Here is a 21335-nt window from a genome sequence, read left to right as displayed (position 1 = left end):
CTTTATCTCTGCACCCGTTGTTTAAAAAAATAAATATGAATGCCTGTCAGCTTTCATTCCTTCCTTGCTGTTAAAGAGGCTGACTATTTCCTTCTGTCTGTGAAGTCACTCAGGCTCAGGCCTGTGCCCAAGGGACTTGAAAGGCCCGATTTACTGAATGAGCCCAGGTGACGAGCTACATTGTATTACATGGCAATAGGGCATTTCCTTGACACAGGGAGAAACTTGCAGTATTGAGGAATAAGCAGCCCCTGATTATGTTTCTCCCATCAAGAGTCATTTCTTACAACTCTGTGGTAGCTGTGTGACTCCATAAGGAAACACCTATTGCTACTTCACCTGGGAGAGATTCTTCTATTTGTCTTCTCAAGACTTTTTTTCTTGAATTTAAAGTGGTCAGTAGTTCAAAACACGACCACTCTGGCTTTTCACTGATTCCAGGTAAGCATTTTCTTTGTTGTCCTTGGAAGAAAAGTTATGACCAACCTAGATAGCATATTGAAAAGTAGAGACATTACTCTGCCAACAAAGGTCCATCTAGTCAAGGCTATGGTTTTTCCAGTAGTCATGTATGGATGTGAAAGTTGGACTATGAAGAAAGCTGAGCACCGAAGAATTGATGCTTTTGAAGTGTGGTGTTGGAGAAAACTCTTGAGAGTCCCTTGGACTGCAAGGAGATCCAACCAGTCCATCCTAAAGGAGATCAGTCCTAGGTGTTCCATGGAGTGCGGCCCACCCGGTTTCCCTGATCTTCACCACATCCTGGAGCTTGGTCAGACTCACGTCCATTGAGTCAGTGATGTCAGATGCAACCATCTCATCCTCTGTCATCCCCTTCTCCTCCCACCTCCTCCTTTCCCAGCATCAGGGTTTTTTCCAGTGAGTCAGGTCTTCACATCAGGTGGCCAAAGTATTGGAGTTTCAGCTTCAGCATTAGTCCTTCCAACGAACATTCATGACTGATTTCCTTTAGGATTGATTGGTTTGATCTCAAGGGACTCTGAAGAGTCTTCTCCAACACCATAGTCTGAAAGCATCAATTCTTCAATGCTCAGGCTTCTTTGTGGCCCAACTCTCACATCTGTACATGACTACCGGAAAAACCACAGCTTTGACTAAACAGTCCTTTCTTGGCAAAGTAATGACTCTGCTTTTTAATACACTGTCTGGGTTTGTCATAGCTTTTCTTCCAAGCAGCAAGCATCTTTTAATTTCATGGCTGCAGTCACTGTCTACATGGATTGTGGAGCCCATGAAAATAAAGTCTGTCTCTGTTTCTAATCCCCATCTATTTGCCATGAAGTGATGGGCCCAGATGCCATGATCTTAGTTTTTTGAAAGGACACTTGGGAGGCATTTCTTATAAAGTTTGCAATAGATAACAGTTTTAACTTGGTTTTAGGCAAAGAATTGTCTAGCTTGTCGTCCTTTGTATTTTGGAAAGTGTGATCTTGGACGAGTGGAAGCCCCGAAAGAACGCAGCTGTGCAAACAGCACCGACCTCTTCTCACAATAAACCCCTTACTGCGCAGCTGAGGGGAGCAGTCAGTTGACTCTGTTTGTCCCCACCCCTCCCTGCAGAGCTCCCTCTGTGCAGGTCCTAATGAGCAGTGAAACGGTCCTGGGCCTGCGGTGGGAGGGACATCCTGGGTGACAGGGCTGAGACCCACAGCAGCTAATTAGTGTGCGGCTAATTGACCTTTCCCAGTAATTGTATTCCTCGGCCTTTGGCAACCATGAGGGGGGTCTTTCAATATCTCTGTGTAGTATCATATCTTTGATAATAATGAAAAGTAGCCATAAGAAATGTGAAATAAATTCAAAGCATAAATCCAAATTTCCTGTCTTTTCAAAGTCTGTATTTTTTTAAACGAAAGATCAAGTTGAAGGAACAGTTTTTATTCTCATCCCATTAATATAAATTGGCGTTTGTGTTCATCCATCACTGTGGAGGTGACCGAGAACACAAGAGGGAGAAAGCAGTGGGAATGATTTTTGGTTCTTCTGACTCCCACTGATTGCCCTAAGCTCATGCTGTCTTTAACCACAGTATCTCATTGTTCGCAATAGCCATACAAAACATTTGTTAACCATCACATTAAAAAAAAACAAACCTTGAAATGCCTTCCTAAATAATTGCCATTTTTGTCTTTGACATAGAAAATACACTACAGTTAATTCCCCTGTAAAAGTATGATAGTGATAATGCAGCACCTGAGGGTGCGTAGAGGTATATAGTTGTTACCAGTGTTGTTGTATTTTGTATGGGTGTTCTTTAAATTCCCGAAGATGGAGGAGAATGACAGTTATGGGGGGCGGTTTGAGAGAGCAGGGTCCTTGTTCTGTGGGAGAAGTGACAGACACATGAGCAACTGTTTCTACCTGGTAGCTATTCTGAAACTGAGACTTGACTTGTGGGTCTAGCTTCTGTCTTAGCAAATTAGCTGATGTCCAGATTTAATTCTACTGAATTTTAAAGCCTTGATTACTGTAGCTTTGTAGTATAGTCTGAAGTCAGGGAGCCCTTTTCCTCCATCTTCCTTTTTCTTTCCCAAGATCGCTTGGGCTGTTTGGGATCTACTGTGTTTCCATACAGAGTGTATAATTGTTTGTTCTACTTCTGTGAAAAATGCCATTGGTAATCTAACAGGCCTTGTATTGAATCTGTAGGGTGCTTCGGGTAGTGTAGTCATTTTCGTGATACTGATTCTTCCAACCCAAGAGCATGCTGTATCTCTCCATCTGTTTCTTTTGTATTTGATTGCTTCTATCGGGATCTTACAGTTTTCTGAGTACAGGTTTTTTTCTTCTTAGGTAGGTTTATTCCTAACTCCTGTGCATTTTATTCTTTTTGTTGTGATATTAAATAGGATTGTTTCCCTGATCTCTCTTTCTGATCTTTTCTTGTTAGTATTTCAGATTGTGAGATAGTCCCCTGAGTCTTTTTTTTTTTTCCCCCTGAATCTTTCCCAGATTCATTGAGGAGCTCTCATGGTTTTCTGGTAGCATCTTTAATTTTCTATGTGTAGTATCATGTCCTGCAAACACCAACAGTTCTACTTCTTTTCCAATTTGGATTCTTTTTTTTTCTTTTTCTTTTCTGATTGCCATGGCTAGGACGTACAAAACCGTGCTGAATGAAAGTGGCAAGAGTGGGCACCCTTGTTTCGTTCCTGGTCTTCGAGGAAATGCTTTCAGTTTTCCACCAGTGGAATGATGCTAGCTGTGGTTCATACAAATCAATATATAATTGGAGAACATTTCTGTAGATGTTCGCTGGTTTTCATCGTGAGATGGGATGAAACAGTGAAAGATCAGAATAGTGTGGGTAACCTCTCCTCTGACTTCATCGGCCTGCTGGTGTGATTGCTAGTGGTTTTGGAGTATTTGTGGGGTCTACTGGAAGTAAGTGTATTGTAAATTCTAGAGAAACTTGCCCTGTAATTGGTAATAACAAACTCTCCGTACTTTTTAAAACACAGAAAGGGGGATAAAAAATATAGAAAGGGGTGCTAGTATTTAAATTTGATAATGATAAGGGCATGCCGTTTCTGGTGAATCAGTTTTGAAGCATATTGCTTTGTAGAACTGAAGACAAGTTCAGCTCCACCTGCGCTTCAGCGCCTGCTCATTCTTGTGATTTTGTCTCCCTCACTCAGAGCTGTGACCTGGATCAGCAGAGCATCGTTCACATGGTGCTGAGACCGCGGAGAAAAGACCCAGAAGGGCACCCACCTCGGGGGGACAGCCCGCGGCCCGCTTGGGGGCGCTCTGACAGGGAGCCCGAGAGCCTGACTCGCGTGGACCTCAGCAGCTCGGTGCTCCCCGCCGACTCGGTGGGCCTGGCTGTGATACTGCAGGACAGCGAGGAGGGCGGCGCCTCGTCCGCCCGCAGGCCAGGTACCCGATGCCTCTCTCCGCGGCTCGCGCCGGGTTCTGCGTGCTGAAGTCTCCGCAGAGAGCGGCCTCACTCCGTGTGTGAATACCTAGATCACAACACGCTCTAAATCACTGGAAGGAGGCATGGCTAGAAGGAGAGTCCGTTGTTACTCTGAGATTTGAGGTGACGCATTTAACAAGAACGGCAAAGCAGAGCTTTCCAGTTAGGAATGAACATAAAGGATGAGGAAAGTGTCAGGCCCGTAGTGATAGTCCTCGTTTGTTCGTTTGGAGGTTCTAGGGCTGATGGGCTCATGGGACGCCTTGTGCTGGGCTCACAATATACGCACTGTATATCCCTCTCACTTGTGCCTTTCTCTTTTCTTCTGTGCTTATTTACTTAAAATGCATTTTGATTATGTTTCTGATGAAATAGATCAATTTTTTTTTAAAGTAGAAAGAGAATTTCAGAAGTAACTTTAGTCATTTTTTAGGTCATAAGAAAAAATGACAGTGTTGGTCATATCCTTTTGTGTTTTAAGAAGTTTTCCTTGTCTGTGTTGTGCAGCGTATTTCAAAAGTTTGCTTTGACAAGAATGACAAACTCTTTATTATTTTGACAATATTCCATGTTTCCCTTCGTTTTTCCTCTCCAGTCTAAATAGCCAAAGGTGTAACAGGACTGTTTTTGAGTAGGTGACAGGAAACATTGGATAGTAACAGTGACTTTCTCTCCCACATGGAGTGTCTGAAGACAGCAGCAGCCTGGGCTGGGATGACTTTGACGGGGTCAGAGACATCTGGGACCAGCAAGATGGAGGCCCCTTGCTAAAATTACTAAGTAAAATTTAATAAATATTTATAAAATCATAAATCAGATTTAAGAAAAAAACAAAAACAAAATTTTCCAGGGATAAGTGAAGAAGTGGAAAAAACACAGCTGTCTTTGAATAGAGGAATGGAGAAACCAAGAATTTAAGTGCAAGAGCCGCCGTCCTGCTGAGCCTGAGGTGGTTGTGTTGGGCTTTTTTTCCTTCCCATGTCCTGGGTATTAAGGAGACTGAAAAAACAAGTAGGGAACGAGGGGGAATGAGACCAGCCTAAACTTCTGCAGCTCCTTTGTTGTCCAGAGTGAGGAAGTAATATAAATACCAGACCCAAGCTTTGGGACTTCTGAAATTCCAAGCAGGATGTGGGCAAAAGCATTCCAGAGAGGGCTCAGAGGGTGTGGCATTGACAGCTCCTGAGATAATCCAGCTCTGCTGAAGCAGTCCTCATGAAACACATTATAAATCACAGAGAGGTGTACTTTGCCCTGAGTGGAGGAGAGCACATAAGGTAAGCCACAAGACTGGTTTCCCAAAAACGTGAGAAAATAAAAGGACAGTTTGAAACAGAATACAACCCAGGTATGTTTAATGTTTATTAACTGGAAATCGAAACAGAAAACAGACCTAATAGAAAAAGGTAGCTACTGGATAGAATATAAATTTAACTACTGGAATTAAAAAAAAAAAAATCCTCAGCAGATTGGTGAAAAGAGCAATTTATCAATGCCAAAAAGAGAATTAATGAATTGAAAGGTATATATGAGGGAATTTCCCATAGTGTGACACAGGTTAACATGTGTACAAAAAGAAAAGTTCTTAGAGATGAAGAGTTTGGAATTAGCTGTCCTAACATATCTGATAGGAAATCTTTTTTTTTCTCCTTTCTTTTTTCTTTCATAAATTTTGAAAGTATGATAATACATTTACAGGAGACATGAAAAATAAAGAACAAAGTTGCATCTAGTTTCACTATGTGTTACAGTTATTTTTTTAAGTAGATAAATTAAGATTTTTAGTTTGAGTTTCAATATCAATATCAAACTCCCTAAACTGAGATAATGAATAGAAAAGGAGAAGGCTACAGTAGAACTGAAAATCACTATGAATGAATTCAAAATCTTTAGATGAAAATTAAACCTTTACTTGTATTACCTGAACATTAATAGTAATATAAGTAGAATAATTGTCATTTGTATGTATTCAGATACTTTAGTGTTTGCTAATGTATGTGAATCTACTATCTGGTAACTGGGTTTGTATCTGAAGATTTTAGAAGTTCAGTCTGGTTAGTTTATTTTATTATAAAATTGCCTTCAGTCTTCTTGAGAGTGTTATTTTATGATTAATAAATTTATAATTATTGACACCTTCCACTGGTTCTCTCTGTAGATTATACTTCTAGTGAAGAAAATATTCTCTTTCTATCATCACAGGTATACTATGGAAAAGTCACGTATACTCAGAAAATTCTTCTAGATGTCTAATAGTCTACTTATATTTTAAGTGAAATGTATGATCATTTCAGCCAACACAATCAGTCCAAGAAACTGGTATAAAGTTACTCTGTACAGTACCAGTGTGAGAAGGGCCTGAAGACTCCTGACTATTTCTGGTTACAGACTTTTTAACCTTGACTTTCCACACAGCCCTCGTGTAGTCTGACCTCTCGTCACCTGTTTCTCATTTACCCAGTAACCAGTGGTGACCTGTGAGCTGCACATATTTTGCTGGCTGGGAACGCCCTGGGCCCCACGCGCTGGCACGCCAGCTCGCCAGCACGCCGTTGTGTTTCTTCCCGCATTACCTGAGCTCAGGAGTGAGCTCCCCCGACACCTTTCCTGTGCTGTAGGGGAGGCAAAAGTTATGTTGCATGTGGTAAGGAACAGGCAAAATAAGGGGGGTTGTGTAGGTCAAATTAAGGAGTTTAGTCTGCATTGAGCTGAAAGCTTTCAACGGCAAGGAGTGATCCGGTAACCTTCTGAAGTGGAATCATCCCCTCTTGCGAACGCGCATTCCTCTCATTGTCTTCTGTTTTGCACTCTGGTTCCTTTTTTGTGTCTCTATGAGGCCAGTGTCAGTTCAGTTCAGTTGCTCAATAGTGTCGGACTCTTTGTGACCCCATGGACTGCAGCACGCCAGGCCTCCCTGTCCATCACCAACTCCCAGAGCTTGCTCAAACTTATGTATGTCAAGTCAGTGATGTCATCCTACCATCTCACCCTCTGTCGTCCCCTTTTCTCCTGCAAACTCATAAACACTAGTGAGAATGTTTGTTCAGTGCTTATTCCAGAACCAGAAGGTCCGATTCTGTTAGCCAAGAACAGAGACTCAGAAACGCTTGTGCTGCCATTACTCTGAGTAGTGCTGCCCTATAGCAAATGTTTCCCCACCTTTTAACTGTGAGTCCTACCTAGAGTATTCAACCAGGTGGGGAAAAGGCTGGGAAAGACAGGTGGACAAATCACATCAACCCATAGTAAGCAGATGAGTCTTATAATTACCTCTTATATATGAAGCATTCTGATGAAAGTGAAAGAGGAGAGTGAAAAAGTTGGCATGGAATATAGCCACTCTAGAAGATGATTTGACAGATTCTCACTAACCTACCACGAAGTTCAGCCATTGTGCTCCATGGTGTTTACTCAGATGAGCTGAAAACAGGTCCACACGATTATCTACACATGGATGTTTATAGCAGCCTTATTCACAGTTGCCCAAGTTTGGGAGCAACTAAGATGTGCTAGTAAAGTAATGCTCAAAATTTTCCAAGCCAGGCTTCAGCAATACGTGAACCATGAACTTCCAGGTGTTCCAGCTGGTTTTAGAAAAGGCAGAGGAGCCAGAGATCAAATTGCCAACATCTTTGTATATACAGTTGGCCCTCCGCATCTCTGGGTTCCATATCCGCAAATTCAACCAACTAGGGATGAAAAATATTTAGAAATAAGTTCCATAAAGTCCCCAAAGGCAAAACTTGTATATGGCAATCACTTAGCAACATAACATTTACATTGTATTTAAAATGATTAAATAGTATTCACATTGTGTTCGATGTTGTAAGTAATCTATTGTTCTTTTTCAGTTGCTAAATAGCATCCAACTGTCAGCAACCTCATGAACTGCTGCACGCCAGGCTTCCCTGTCCCTCACTATCTCACAGAGTTTGCTCAAACTCAGGTCTGGATATGTTTTAACATACGTGGGAGGATAAGTGCAGGTTATATGCGAAAAGTACGCCGTTTTGTATAGGGGACATGAGCATCCCCAGATTTTGATGTCTGAGGGGGTTCCTGGAACGAACACCTCATGGACACTGAGGGATGACTTCCTGCTGTGTAATTAATTACTTGTCACATTTTTGCATCAGATACAAATACGTCTCTTAAACTTCCGACCTTCACTGCCTGGAGTATGGCTGGTCTTGGATATATTGTCTGTCATACTGCCAAAAAGTTTAACCAGCATATAAAACGACTCACAATTCTATCTGATCACATATGGTAGGGTTAAATGGTGAATACCTGCGTGTAGACAGCATGGTTGGAGAAGGAAATGGCAACCCACTCTAGTATTCTTGCCTGGAGAATCCTGTGGACAGAGGAGCCTGGTGGGCTGCTGTCCATCGGGTCGCACAGAGTCGGACACAACTGAAGTGACTTAGCATGCATGCATGCATTGGAGAAGAAAGTGTCAACCCACTCCAGTATTCTTGCCTGGACAATCCCAGGGACAGAGGAGTCTGGTGGGCTGCTGTCTTTGGGGTTGCTCAGAGTCGGGCATGACTGAAGTGACTTAGCAGCAGCAGCAGATAGCATGGTGTGACCTGCCGTGCAGTATTCAGAACACCCATCAGAGTCTAAGCCTCAGAAGTCAATAAAGGCAAGGTTAGATCATCAGGCGCTCCACACAGATCAGTATGTGTGTCAGCCAGTTGGTGCTGTTCAGTTGCATCCACCTCTTTGCATTCATTACACATTTTTTTTCCTTCAAATACAGAAGAGATATGCAGTCCTGTAAAGCTGGATTGGAGTGCCTAGTGTCTGGGTGAGAAAGAATACGCCAAACAGGAAACTCCAGATGCTTACATGGGTGAGCCACTGCCCTCAGCGTGTGTCCCTGCGAGCTGGACGGGTTGAGCTCTCTGCCCTAAATAGGGAAGACGCACGGAGGCCGGCCTTCTCACCCTGCACTTTCTTCCCACCAGCTGGGGCACACCGAGTCTGTGGAAACGTTCTGGGTGGCTGTTGTCTCTTTCAGAACATGAGCAGCTAGAAATGAGCCATTGGAATGTGGTGGGAAATGGCGGTTTTGAAGTTGTGAAGGTTCGGCGCGGTATGTGTTGGGGACCTTGGGACGTTTTCGATTTTTCTGAAGTCCTGTCTGCAGAGCAGTAGTGTGACTAACAGTGGAAGGAGAGTTGCACCCCGGACTCAGTGAGGGCTAACATGACTGTGTGCTCCTTCGTGCACGGCCTCTAGGGCGTGTGGGGCCTGGGGCCTCAATGCCCCCTTTTTGCTCTTGGAGCCCCGAGGACTTTCAGAGTACTCTGCCCAGTGCCAGGATGGCCAGATTTGCTCTTGACAAGAGAGAGGGCGCTGAGGCAGCGTATTTTCAGCTGGTGAAGTCTGTCCTGGGGCTCACTGGGGCACTCTGATTAATGCAGACTATGCCTGAAAGGCAAGCAGGCGTCTGGATTCGTTTTGTGTGTGTGTGTGTGTGATTTGCTTAGAAAGAAGATAAAGAAAAAAATTGAAAATTAAGTGATAAAAATTGAGTGCTTATAATAAACTCTTGTAAAACTTAACTAAATTTTGTGAAACATTTATGGAAGGTCTTGGTTTGTATGACCGGGATCTTCAAAAAAATTTTACACCTAATTCAGAAATATTTGTTGCAACTAAAGAAATTAGCTTTTTATTTTGTATCAGGGAATAGCCGGCTATCAAACCATGTTGTAACAGAGTCCACTGAACAGAGAAGGGCCTCAGCCATACATATACGTGTATCCGTTCTCCACGCAACCCCGCTCCCATCCAGGCTGCCCCATAAGTAGAGCAAAACATTCCCTGTGCTTTTTATAACGGAATTGGAAACCCCCATGACAAGTACACAAACCATCATGACCTTCTTTTTTTATTCACCCTTTAGGCGATACCATACAATGAAGCCCAGACATACACTCGGTAAATCTGTTGAACGATAATTACTTTTCCAAGTGGTACTCCTGAATGTCTGTACGGTCGTGAAAGTTCTTCCTCAATCCCCAAAGATTAAATTGAATTCAACACCTCTGATGGTAGCGGCCTGTAATTACAGTCTGATTCTTTGACAGCTAATGCCCTGCCTTTTCTGTGAAGAGCAATTAAACTGACCAGAATATTCAGTCTGTCTTCAGGAAAGAATACTCTGGTAGGTTGACCTTGTCCAGGGGATCTTTCTGACCTAGGGATCGAACCTGTGTCTCTTGCATTGCAGATGGATTCTTTAGAAACGAGCCACCAGGGAAGCTATTCCGTCCATCTGTGGAGTTGTAATTTCCTTGGGAACCAAATGGCCAATTGTTTGGCTAGTGGATTAAATGAAACTCCTCTGAGCCTGGAAGGTTTTATGTAAACACTGAGTGTTTACCACAGTGCCTGTTTCTTGGTAGTAGGCCCTTAATAAATATTTGTTGTTGCTGAAAAATACTCTAGGAAAGGTGATGGGTGTTTGCTTCCAGTCCTTGAACCATGCACAGTATCCCAGGGAGTAATGTCTGAGACCCAGATACGAAGCTCAGTGGCAAAGAGCCCAGGATCTGAAGCCAGGCTGACTGAGCCCCTTCCTGGCTCTGCTTCCTACCAGCTCTGTGACCTTGGACAGTTTCCTTTTCACTGCTCAAAGTATGGCCTGTGAACCAGCAGCGTCAGCATCGCTTGGGAGTTTGTCAAAAAGTCAGAACCTCAGGCCTACTTCCCAGACCTGCTGAATCGGAATCTGCCGCTTAATAAAGTCCACAGGTCAATTACACACATTGAAGTTTCAGACACGCTGGGCCTCGGTTTCCCCATTTATAATATAGAGACTGATGGGTTACCTGCCTCATAGATTTGACCCTAGCTGGTTTCTGCAGTGCTTCCACAAGAGCCTGACTTATACTGAGCACTTAATAACTTTTAGCCATTTTTTACTACTCACATGATCAAAAGGCCTGATATTGGCCCTGAAACTAAAATGAATCTAAATTTACAGATCCAGGGCTACCACATCAATTCATTGAAAAAAAGACAAAACAGAACTCAGGTCCCTCATTCCATATTTTGGAGACTTCCTACTCATGACTACGTTCTTTCTGCTTATTCTGCTTTTGAAGTGGGGCTTTTTATTTTCCTTAGCCTATTTATTTGTGACTGTCGTCACTTCTACCACAGGATTAGGAGCAAATTAGAACAGTGAGTGTTCTAGGGTAATGAGGAATGACAAAACCCCTCTGGCTGTTCTCTCAGGCTTCTAAGCTTTCGTTGCCTTTCAGCTTTGAGTCGTGTGCAGTGTTGTGGGGTTGTCTCCGCATGTTCCAGTAGACAATGCCGTATTCCATCAGAAAATGCAAATAATTTTTGGCTCTTGACAATCTGTGTTTCATCACTGGGAATAAGGGAAAAAAAAGGACAAGGATGATGCTGTTTTAACTTTTTCCTCTTGGGACTTGCTCAAAGGGCCCCTTGTCTCCTTGCAGTATTTTGAAAGAGCAGATTAGCTGGGGATCAGTCACAGATGTGGACCACAGGGGGCCCTGTCAGCGTGGCCCTGACACCAGCGATGGACGAGAGCAGCGTGGGGACAAATAGGATGCAGTCGGAGCTCAGGTTCTAAGTCAGCAAGTAGGCGGTACACACGGATTCAGGTTTGGTCCGATGGGGCACCTGTTTCAGACCAGAGTCCCTGTGTGAAACACGGCACTGGGCACTGAGTGCTGTTGATATCTCTTTTTGATATTTGCACGCGTGCATGCTCATTTGGTCAGTCGTTGACAACTCTTTGCGACCCCATGGACTGTAGTCTGCAAAGCTCCTCTGTCCATGGGATTTTTTGGGCAAGAATTCTGGAGTAGGTTGCCATTCCCTTTTCCAGGACATCCTCCCAACCCAGGGATCAAACCTTTGTCACTTATGTCTGCTGCATTGGCAGGCAGATTCTTTACCACTGAGCCACCTGGGAAGCCTTTTGTTGGTTTTGTGAATCTAATATGTCGATCTCTGTGCTGTACTGTGCCTAGGCACTCAGCTGTGTACGACTCTTTGAGACCCATGGACTATAGCCCATCAGGTTCCTCTATCCATGGGGACTCTCCAGGTAAGAATTCTGTACTGGGTTTTCCTGCCCTCCTCCAGGGAATCTTCCCAACCCAGGGATAGAACCCAGGTCTCCTGCATTTCAGGCAGATTCTTTACCATCTGAGCTATCAGAGACTCCCAAGAATCCTGGAGTGGGTAGCCTATCCTGTCTCCAAGGGATCTTCCTGACCTAGGAATTGAACCAGGATCTCCTTCATTACAGGCAGATTCTTTACCAGCTGAGCTACTAGGGAAGCCCAAGGGGACCATTATATGGGCCTGATAGTATTCATTCTTACTATACATTGTATACATTTTCATGACGTTCTGCCTTTCAGACTAGACACTTTTCCCTAACCCACTGACAAACGAAGGCAAGCATTTTAATCTAGAAAGATGGCGTAGGCAAGTGTGATTTGCCAGCCTTTGAGGATTGTGTTTGCCAGGCAATTTCTTTATTGTCACAAAGAACTGAAAGACACAGCTTAGTAAGTGATTCTTCTGCCTGAAGAATTATTTGTAAACCTGCTTGTTGTGTGGATTTCTGATGCCAATATGAAGATTTTGATGATAAAAGCCAACCAGAATTCTTTGATTTGCCACTGATGGCTGTGACGACAGCTTTCTTTAAAAATTGTTGAATCATTTAAAAATATTATTTTACTGTATTAACTCTCACGGTGACATGACTGAAATTTTGGTGGTGTCTCATATGTTAAACAAATAAATGCAATCTTAGGAAAAGACGGACCAAGAGTACTAGGAGCTAGAATTTTTTTCCATGCTTATAAGGCAGCATGGCATCCGGTCCCATCACTTCATGGGAAATAGATGGGGAAACAATGGAAACAGTGTCAGAGTTTATTTTGGGGGGCTCCAAAATCACTGCAGATGATGACTGCAGCCATGAAATGAAAAGATGCTTACTCCTTGGAAGAAAAGTTATGACCAACCTAGATAGCATATTCAAAAGCAAAGACATTACTTTGCCAACAAAGGTCCGTCTAGTCAAGGCTTTGGTTTTTCCAGTGGTCATGTATGGATGTATACAATTAGGACCATAAACAGCAGAGAGGCTCACACAGGTTGTACAAGCTCCACTGGAAAGTAAGCTTTAAGAGACGAGAGTTCATCTCTTCTGTGCTGTGCGTATTCCCTAACCTGGAGCTTAGCAGGTAGTAGGTGCTTAAAAATATGTTACGTGAGTAAAGTCAGCAATCCTTGGTTCATCTGTTGACACACTTTGAGACTAGAGAATGTAATTCATCTGGATCCAAGAAGCTAAATTGTGGGAAGAGTATAGATTTCTGAAGCAAGATCCAGTTCTTCTGTCAGAGACAAACAGCTGTCTTAATCATTGCAATCAACATTACAGGGGACTCTGACTTGAAAATCCTGTACACAAGTAGTTGAATCTTATTCCCACGTGCTCCCCCTCACATGTGCACACAAGCATTATGATACACCTTCTATTCCATGTTGCAATGATGTCATCTAGTGCCATCTAAATCACAGTATCCAACACACTGCTTATTTTTCCCGTATATTAATATTCAAGTTATGGTGTGTCTTAATTAAATACTAAGTTTTCTCCCCCCTCATGCATTCTTGTCCTATTTACTATTGTCATTTACTTTTGTATAAATTTTTCAAAGTGGCAATAAAGAAAAGCCCCTTCTAGCATTTGTGTGTGAGTGTATGTGTGTGTGTGTAATGAAGAAATGTTTGGATGAGATTGCTGGATTAGATACCACACTGGTTAATAAACATTCCTCTGTGGAGTTATCTATTACACTGGACAGCAATTATGACCACGTGAATGGGACTATTTTCCAGGTACCAAACTCGTGTTCTCTGATGGCCTTGTAATTATTGGCTATAAGTATAAAACCAGTTATCATCCCTTAATTGTAGGCTATCATGCCATAGTGTGATGAAGTGGAAATTCTTCTCAAATAACATTCTCAGTGTATACCCTTTGTCACACCATCAGTTTGCGCAATTATGTCCTGGTAAGTTGAGAGAAAATTTTTATCGAACCTATGCAAATAACTCTGTTGCCATGGAAAGTAAAGACGTTCAGTAAAGGTATTTTTTTTCTGAAACATGTGAACCAGTGAAAATCAGATACTATTTATAAATGTTTCACTTCAGTAAACAAAGTCATAGTCTACTAAGTTAAAAGTGAGGTAAATAAAGAAGAAAAGGATCCTAATATATCCATTGTAAAAGCAACACAAGTAACATAAACAAGTAGCCATACGTGATGGAGAAGGCAATGGCACCCCACTCCAGTACTCTTGCCTGGAAAATCCCAAGGATGGTGGAGCCTGGTAGGCTGCAGTCCACGGGGTTGCTAAGAGTCAGACACGACTGAAGCGACTTAGCAGCAGCAGCAGACATAAGTAAATGTTTGAAATAACAAAAATTGACATTAATATTTATAAATCAAATATATTAGCATTCTATATTATATAAAACTTAAGAACCATAACTATATGAACTTAAAATTATACCTGTGTATCAATGCTTTTGTATTCAGTCAATAGAAGTTATCCAACTACATAAATATTATTCATTAAATAGTTTGATTTAATATTAATCTAGGTTTTTAAGTTATATAAGGATCTAAGAACTTATATTTTGGATGAGACACTATAAAATATAATTGTTATAAAACACTTGTCAGAATCATGACCCAATCTAGTCAAATTCAAATGCATAAAAGTATATTTTTAATAAACTTAAATATCATGTAATGTTAAATTATTTAATCAATAAATCATTACGAGAAGTGTAGGGCATTCAGATTAACTACTCTCTTCATAGAAAATCAAGACCTTGCTTTCTATAAAATATAAATATCTTATCCCATATTTCAAGCTGATATATCTAAGAATAGAGATGTTTTTCTTAAATCCAAATTATTAAAACAATCAACATGTCCACAGACTCACCTTACTTGTGTGAACTTGAATTCTTCAGATATTCCTCAGCTAGTATTTCCTATTGTGCTTATTGTTTAGTTACTGCATTATATCAGACACGCAATGGCACCCCACTCCAGGACTCTTGCCTGGAAATCCCATGGGCGGGGGAGCCTGGTGGGCTGCAGTCCATGGGGTCGCTGAGAGTCGGACACGACTGAGCGACTTCACTTTGATTTTTCACTTTCATGCATTGGAGAAGGAAATGGCAACCAACTCCAGTGTTCTTGCCTGGAGAATCCCAGGGACGACGGAGCCTGGTGGGCTGCCGTCTATGGGGTCGTGCAGAGTCGGACACGACTGAAGCGACTTAGCAGCAGCAGCAGCAGCATCAGACATTTTGTGACCCAGTGGACTGTAGCCCACCAGGCTCCTCTGTCCATGGGATTTCCCAGGCAAGAATACTGCAGTGGGCTGCCATATCCTTTTCCAGGGGATCTTCGAGACCCAGGGATAGAATGTGCCTTGGCAGGTAGAGTCTTTACCATTGAGCCTCCAGGGAAGCCCAGTATTTTCTATAAGAAGGATTTTTTCTTTTTAATGTCTAGCACATTCAAAGTATTCAAAGTTCATTTTCTTTTCTTTTTGTGAATATTGTGAATATTTCATTTGTATACGTACTTGTATCCTTAAACGAACCAGATACAAACATCTGTACTTCTTGAGACCTAATGGTTTATTAATCACATTTGGTAGCAGGCAAACATCCCACACCTGACAAGCGGCAGAGAGCTCTCTAAATCACAGATATGTGGACACACAGCCCTAAAGAGGATTCGTCGTTTCAATCCGACAACTTTAGTAACAGGCCAGAAGTAAACATAGAACCATGAAACTTACCAGTCTGGATTTCAGAGACCTCTTTGCTTTCCCAGCAAGTTAAAAGTTTTTAATTGATTTGAGGTCACAGGTAGGAAAATAAGCTCAAAAAAAAGAGAAAAGACCTGAGGTGGCTCAGTGGTAAGGAATACGCCTGCAAAGCAGGAGCCACAGGAGACGTGGGTTCGATCCCTGGGCCGGGAAGATCCCCTGGAGGAGAAAATGGCAACCCATGCCGGTGTTGATGCCTTAAAAAATTCCGATGGACGGAGGAGCTTAGTGGGCTACATTCCATGGGGTCGCAAAGGGGACAAAACTTAGAGACTAAGCAATGTTCTTTTTCTACCTTCCAAGATATATTTATGGCATTATAAATATATATATATTTATATATATTATATAAATAAAAAATATACACACCTATATAATATATGGGCTTTCCCGGTGGCTCAGTGGTGAAGACCCCACCTGCAGTGCAGGAGATGCAGCTTTGATCCCTGGGTTCGGTAGATCCCTGGAGGAGGGTATGGCAACCCACTGCAGTATTCTTGGCTGGGAAAATCCATGGGCAGAGGAATCTGGCAGTCTGCAGTCCATGGGGTCGCAGAGTCAGACACGACTGAAGTGACTGAGCAGCAACACTCAACAGAGGAGGGTTAATTCCATCTTCACACCTTGTGAGTCAGACCGTAAGACCGTTTCCCGTTCACTGTAACCTGCAAGGAGTGAATACACCAGCAGCATGAAAGGGGCAGAAAGGGGGAAACGCAGAGTAGCAGGGCTGGTAGAGTTAACCTTCCTTTTTACTCAAGATACTCCTTAGGGACCAAGAAAAGATGCACCTTGGCTTTACAGTCCATGACGTCTCTGCTAGGGCAGTTTACTTGAGTCCTCTAATGTTGCCAAAGTTTGATTTTCAAATAGGTAAAACTATGACTGTCCTGCCGATATAAAATGAACAGATGTTAACATTTTATTCAACTAATTATTTAATAGGGAAACAGCTAACTGTATAAATTGCTTCAAAGAATTTGGAGTGGTGGTTTTTGTTCAGTCACTAAGTCACGTCTGACTGTTTGCCACGCCCACAGAATACAGCATGGCAGGCTTCCCTGTCCTTCACTATCTCCCGGAGTTTGTTCGGACTCATGTCCATTGAGTCAGTGATGCCAGCCAACCATCTCATTCTCTGATACTTTCTTCTTTGGCCCTGAATCTTTCCCGGCATTAGGGACTTTTCCAATGAGTTAGCGGTTTGCATCAGATGACCAAAATACTGGAGCTTCAGTTTCAGGTTTCCAATGAATATTCAGGGTTAATTTCATTTAGGATTGACTGGTTTGATCTCCTTGCTGTCCAAGGGACTCTCAAGAATCTTCTCCAGCACCACAACTGGAAGGCATCAATTTTTTTGGCGCTCAGCCTTGTTTATGATCCAACTCTCACATCCATACATGACTACTAGAAAAACCATAGCTCTGACTATATGGCCGTTTGTTGGCAATGGGATGTCTTTGCTTTTTGTTACACTGTCTAGATTTCTCATAGCTTTCCTTCCTAGGAGCAAGCATACTTTAATCTTGTGGCTGCAGTCACCTTCCACTGTGGTTTTGGAGCCCAAGAAAATAAATCTGTCACTGTTTCCACTTTTCCCCCTTCTATTTGCCATGAAATGACGGGATTGGATGCCATGATCTTTGTTTTTTGAATGCTGAGTTTTAAGCCAGCCTTCTCACTCTCTCCTTTCACTCTCTTCCTGAAGTTCTTTAGTTTCTCTTCATTTTCTGCCATTAGAGTGATATAATCTGCATAACTGAGGTTGGTGATCTTTCTCCCAGCAATCCTAGAGATTTTACGTAGATAGTTCAATGAAGACAAGTTAGAATAAGATTGCTTGATTAGATATAAAATTTGTTAAGTTCTTGCTGGGCAATAGATAATATTTGGGCCCATCTGTTCCACGAGATAGAAATTCTTTGCATCTCTAATGGAAATAAACTCTGATCCTTACAATGTTGTAAATTAATCCAAGGAATAGATCTCCATAGCACTTAAGAAACAAAAATAATCTCTTTGACCTAATTCCAAGTTTCATATATATTTCTTTGAATATTGAGAAAGTGAAACTAAAGCATTTCTATTTAATGTGTGAATTGTTATAGAGAATGGTATTTCTTCCCACAATCCATTGCCCTAAATCCATTGGAGAGACATGTTTGTTTTTAACTCTAAATAGAATAACTATTGTTTTTCTAACACTTAATTTATGAAACTTTTACATGTATGTTATATTACTTGATTTTTACTTGGAACATAAGTATTATTCTGTTTTACACAAAATCTGAGAGTAAATACAAAATGTTTTGTCCAAGATCCATTTTTAAAAGTTGTTGAAACTAAGATTTGAACCAAAATATTTGGTTCAAAATTCCATTCTCTTTGAATTTGACCCAGGTGTTCATGAGTACCTGATTTGGCCTGGTTTGTAAAATTAACACTAATGGTATACACTTTGACGCAACAGCCACTCTATTCTGAAACCTTCAATAAATACCTCCGTTTTTATAAGATAGCTGAGTAACGGTTTCCCATGTTAAGGATGTCTGGTTTTCATAGATTTGCCTTTGACGTGAACACATGTTTATCAGTTGGCAGGAAATTCATAACAGCCATAGGAAAACCACTTTTCAATATGTTTTGTGTTAGCTAATGAGAAACTTTATAACATGCATTTGTTAAGGAGTTAGGTAATTATTTCTCTCTTTTTGTGTAATTGTTTCTCTCTTTTTTTGTTGAAACACAGTTTTATGAACTATGCTTTCAAACCATTTTAGACATGTTTCTAAAACTTTTTTTGTGTGTGTGTCAAATTAGTTCCAGGTCATGAGAGAACATGTTGTATAGCTCCATCTCTGTACTTTAACACAGCATGAGATTGCTCTTGCCCAGGCCTGAACCATACCTGGCTTCTTAGTCATCACCTCTTTGAGAATAGAATCACAATGTGATCAGTGACCCACTCACAATGGCCTCCTGGATCTAAGGAACGCTCATTTTATAGAATATAAACCTATGTGGGCACACAGCGACGGAACCAGCCATAACAGAATGCCAGTCCAGCAAGCAGTTTCTGCCGTTCACAGCCTGTTTTCAGGCTTCCCTAGAACCGTGGATGCCAAATGTGTACACACAAATATTTCTAAGAGCAACTGTTTTTCTTCAGTGTTGCTTTGATTTACAATAATTGGTCCAAAGGGAGCTATCTGGTTATAAGTGTTTTTACTCAGCTGTTTGACTGTCATTACCCATAACTACAAATTATTGATGGATTGATAATGGAATATATTCATGAATTAGGTTCACAGTCCTCGGTGATTGGAAGGAATCAATAATTCGTAGAAAGATGGAAACAAACATTACTCTAGGGAATGATATCAGCTTGAAATGAATAGTAGCTCATCCTACTTCTTTTACTGAGACTCAGATGTGGGATTAAGGGCTAGACAGAAACCTAAACACCCACCTTATAAACACAACGTTACACAAAAATATACATATTAATTTTGCACATATACTAGACCTTTAGAAGGCTTATTTTCGAGAGTATTTGAAAATGGTAGATGAAGGTTGTAGGGAACTGAAATAAACAGTCTAGGTACTATGTAACACAGACCTATTTAATATGTGTCTGATCTACTGAAACTTCAAATTGATAGGTAAATCAAAATTTAGCTGAAGATTTTTTTTTTTCCAAAAAGCTACCCTTACACTTGAAGCCAAGTTTTAATACCCCTATACTTATAGCATTAGGTTTATTTTTTTCAATGTTTACCTTAGAATATTCTCCTGTTTTTCCTTTTGTTAACTAGATAAGCATCTGAGTTGCCATTGATAAGTCCTTGAGCACACTTGGATGGCTTTTTATTAACCCTTGGAGACTGCTATACAACCTCATGGTTCTCAGTATGAAAATTTATATCCCCTCATGACCTTCCAGCATTGGCAGAGGGTGATTTTGTAAGACATTAGCATAATGAAACCTTTTCAATAAAATGATAAATTGAGCCCATCTCAGAAAACAGAACACACACTCGGTAATTGATTGCAGTCATCGTCATGTGGAGGACCCCGTTCATATCATATGCTTTGAACGCTGATGACAACGTCACCTTTCCCCATACCCCAGAAGTTTCCAATATTCTCATGGAAAAGAAATGTTTTCTTCTAATGGATCCAGGGGCACTTTGAGGAATAGTCATCACTATATGACATAATTACCTCTCATGAAAGTGTCTAATTATGTTCCTGTTCTTAAGTCTCTTTCATGTAAATTGAAGTTGATGGTCTCATAGACAAGGTAAGGGGCAAGGAGGTGAGAGCACGTATGAGTTAGCTTTTGTCTGATATAACTCAGAGATTTTTCCTGGCCAGATAGGGAAGGTATTTGTAGATGTGAATATGCTCTTTTAATTCACCACAGCATTGTGAATATATTGCCAGAAAATATATTTTTGTATAAGGTAATAGTTGTTTGTTGTTTAAGAAGTGATTATATTTAGGAGACAACTCATTTGTTTAAATATACTTCATAAAAGGTAAATACCTAGTGAGATTTTATACAGGAGTGCACTAATTAGAAAATAAAAGGATACTTCATCAAAATTAGCATATTTTATTCTGCGGCTAGTAGGTCACTTTAGACCATCTGCTTTCAGTAAATACTAAATAACATTCTTAGTTTCACAGTTGAGTTTCTCTTTTTGGTGCAAATATATAATAAGCGTTAATATTGTGGGAAACTGCATTTTCATGATAAATACTAAAGAAACTTGCACCTCTTGGTTTCATGAGAAATGAGGAAAAACTATCCACCAAGTAAGACGATGAGCTGGTATGTTTGCGGGTACATTTTGCTCTGAATCCTGGGAGGGTCAAAGATCAATTTATATCTACTTTTGTTTCCCTTCTCTTATATGCCATTTCTTATTTTTAAAAGTTTCTTTTGTAGCTTCCCATTTTAAATGCAAATGTCTACTTTATAGACACCCAAGGGCTGTACTATCAATAAATACATAAATGATTTTAGAGTGGAGACTGTTAAATTAGACAGTTACTTGCAGTGGAAAATATGCAGGAAATTCAATGTTTTTAAAATCCTTCTAGAAAGAATTATACTGAAACTAAATAAAATGTCACCATTTAAATTGAAGAAAACCTGATTTATCTGTGTTATCTGTGAATTCATTACGCTGACTCTATAGCTGTTGGGATAAAATAATGAAAGTCTTGATGCATTTCTTATATATCATTTGCATATTATATATATGTATATACACACACACAAACGCTGTAATGCTAAGTGGCATGCAGAATCGTAATTCCTTGACTAGGGACAGAACCAGTGCCCCCTGCACACAGGGATTTCCAGGGAGGTCCCTACATTATACCTTTAGTAGTTGGTGCAATTTAGTTACTAAAATTCTTATAGAATTCTAAAGTGTTCCAAA

General features: G+C 41.0%; 1 protein-coding gene across 1 annotated transcript in view; it reads left to right on the top strand.

Moving 5' to 3' along the window:
- PRKN (parkin RBR E3 ubiquitin protein ligase) overlaps positions 1-21335 on the top strand; it is a 1204761-nt gene that overhangs the window by 367390 nt on the left and 816036 nt on the right. The window contains exon 3 of the mRNA XM_068985007.1: positions 3660-3856. Coding sequence (XP_068841108.1) covers positions 3660-3856 — 197 coding nt within the window. The remainder of the gene's footprint in view (positions 1-3659; positions 3857-21335) is intronic.

The sequence above is a fragment of the Capricornis sumatraensis genome, chromosome 13, assembly GCF_032405125.1.
Source record: "Capricornis sumatraensis isolate serow.1 chromosome 13, serow.2, whole genome shotgun sequence".
Taxonomy (NCBI): domain Eukaryota; kingdom Metazoa; phylum Chordata; class Mammalia; order Artiodactyla; family Bovidae; genus Capricornis; species Capricornis sumatraensis.
The sequence above is the reverse complement of the archived record's forward strand: the minus strand, read 5'-3'. Positions and strand labels throughout refer to the sequence as shown.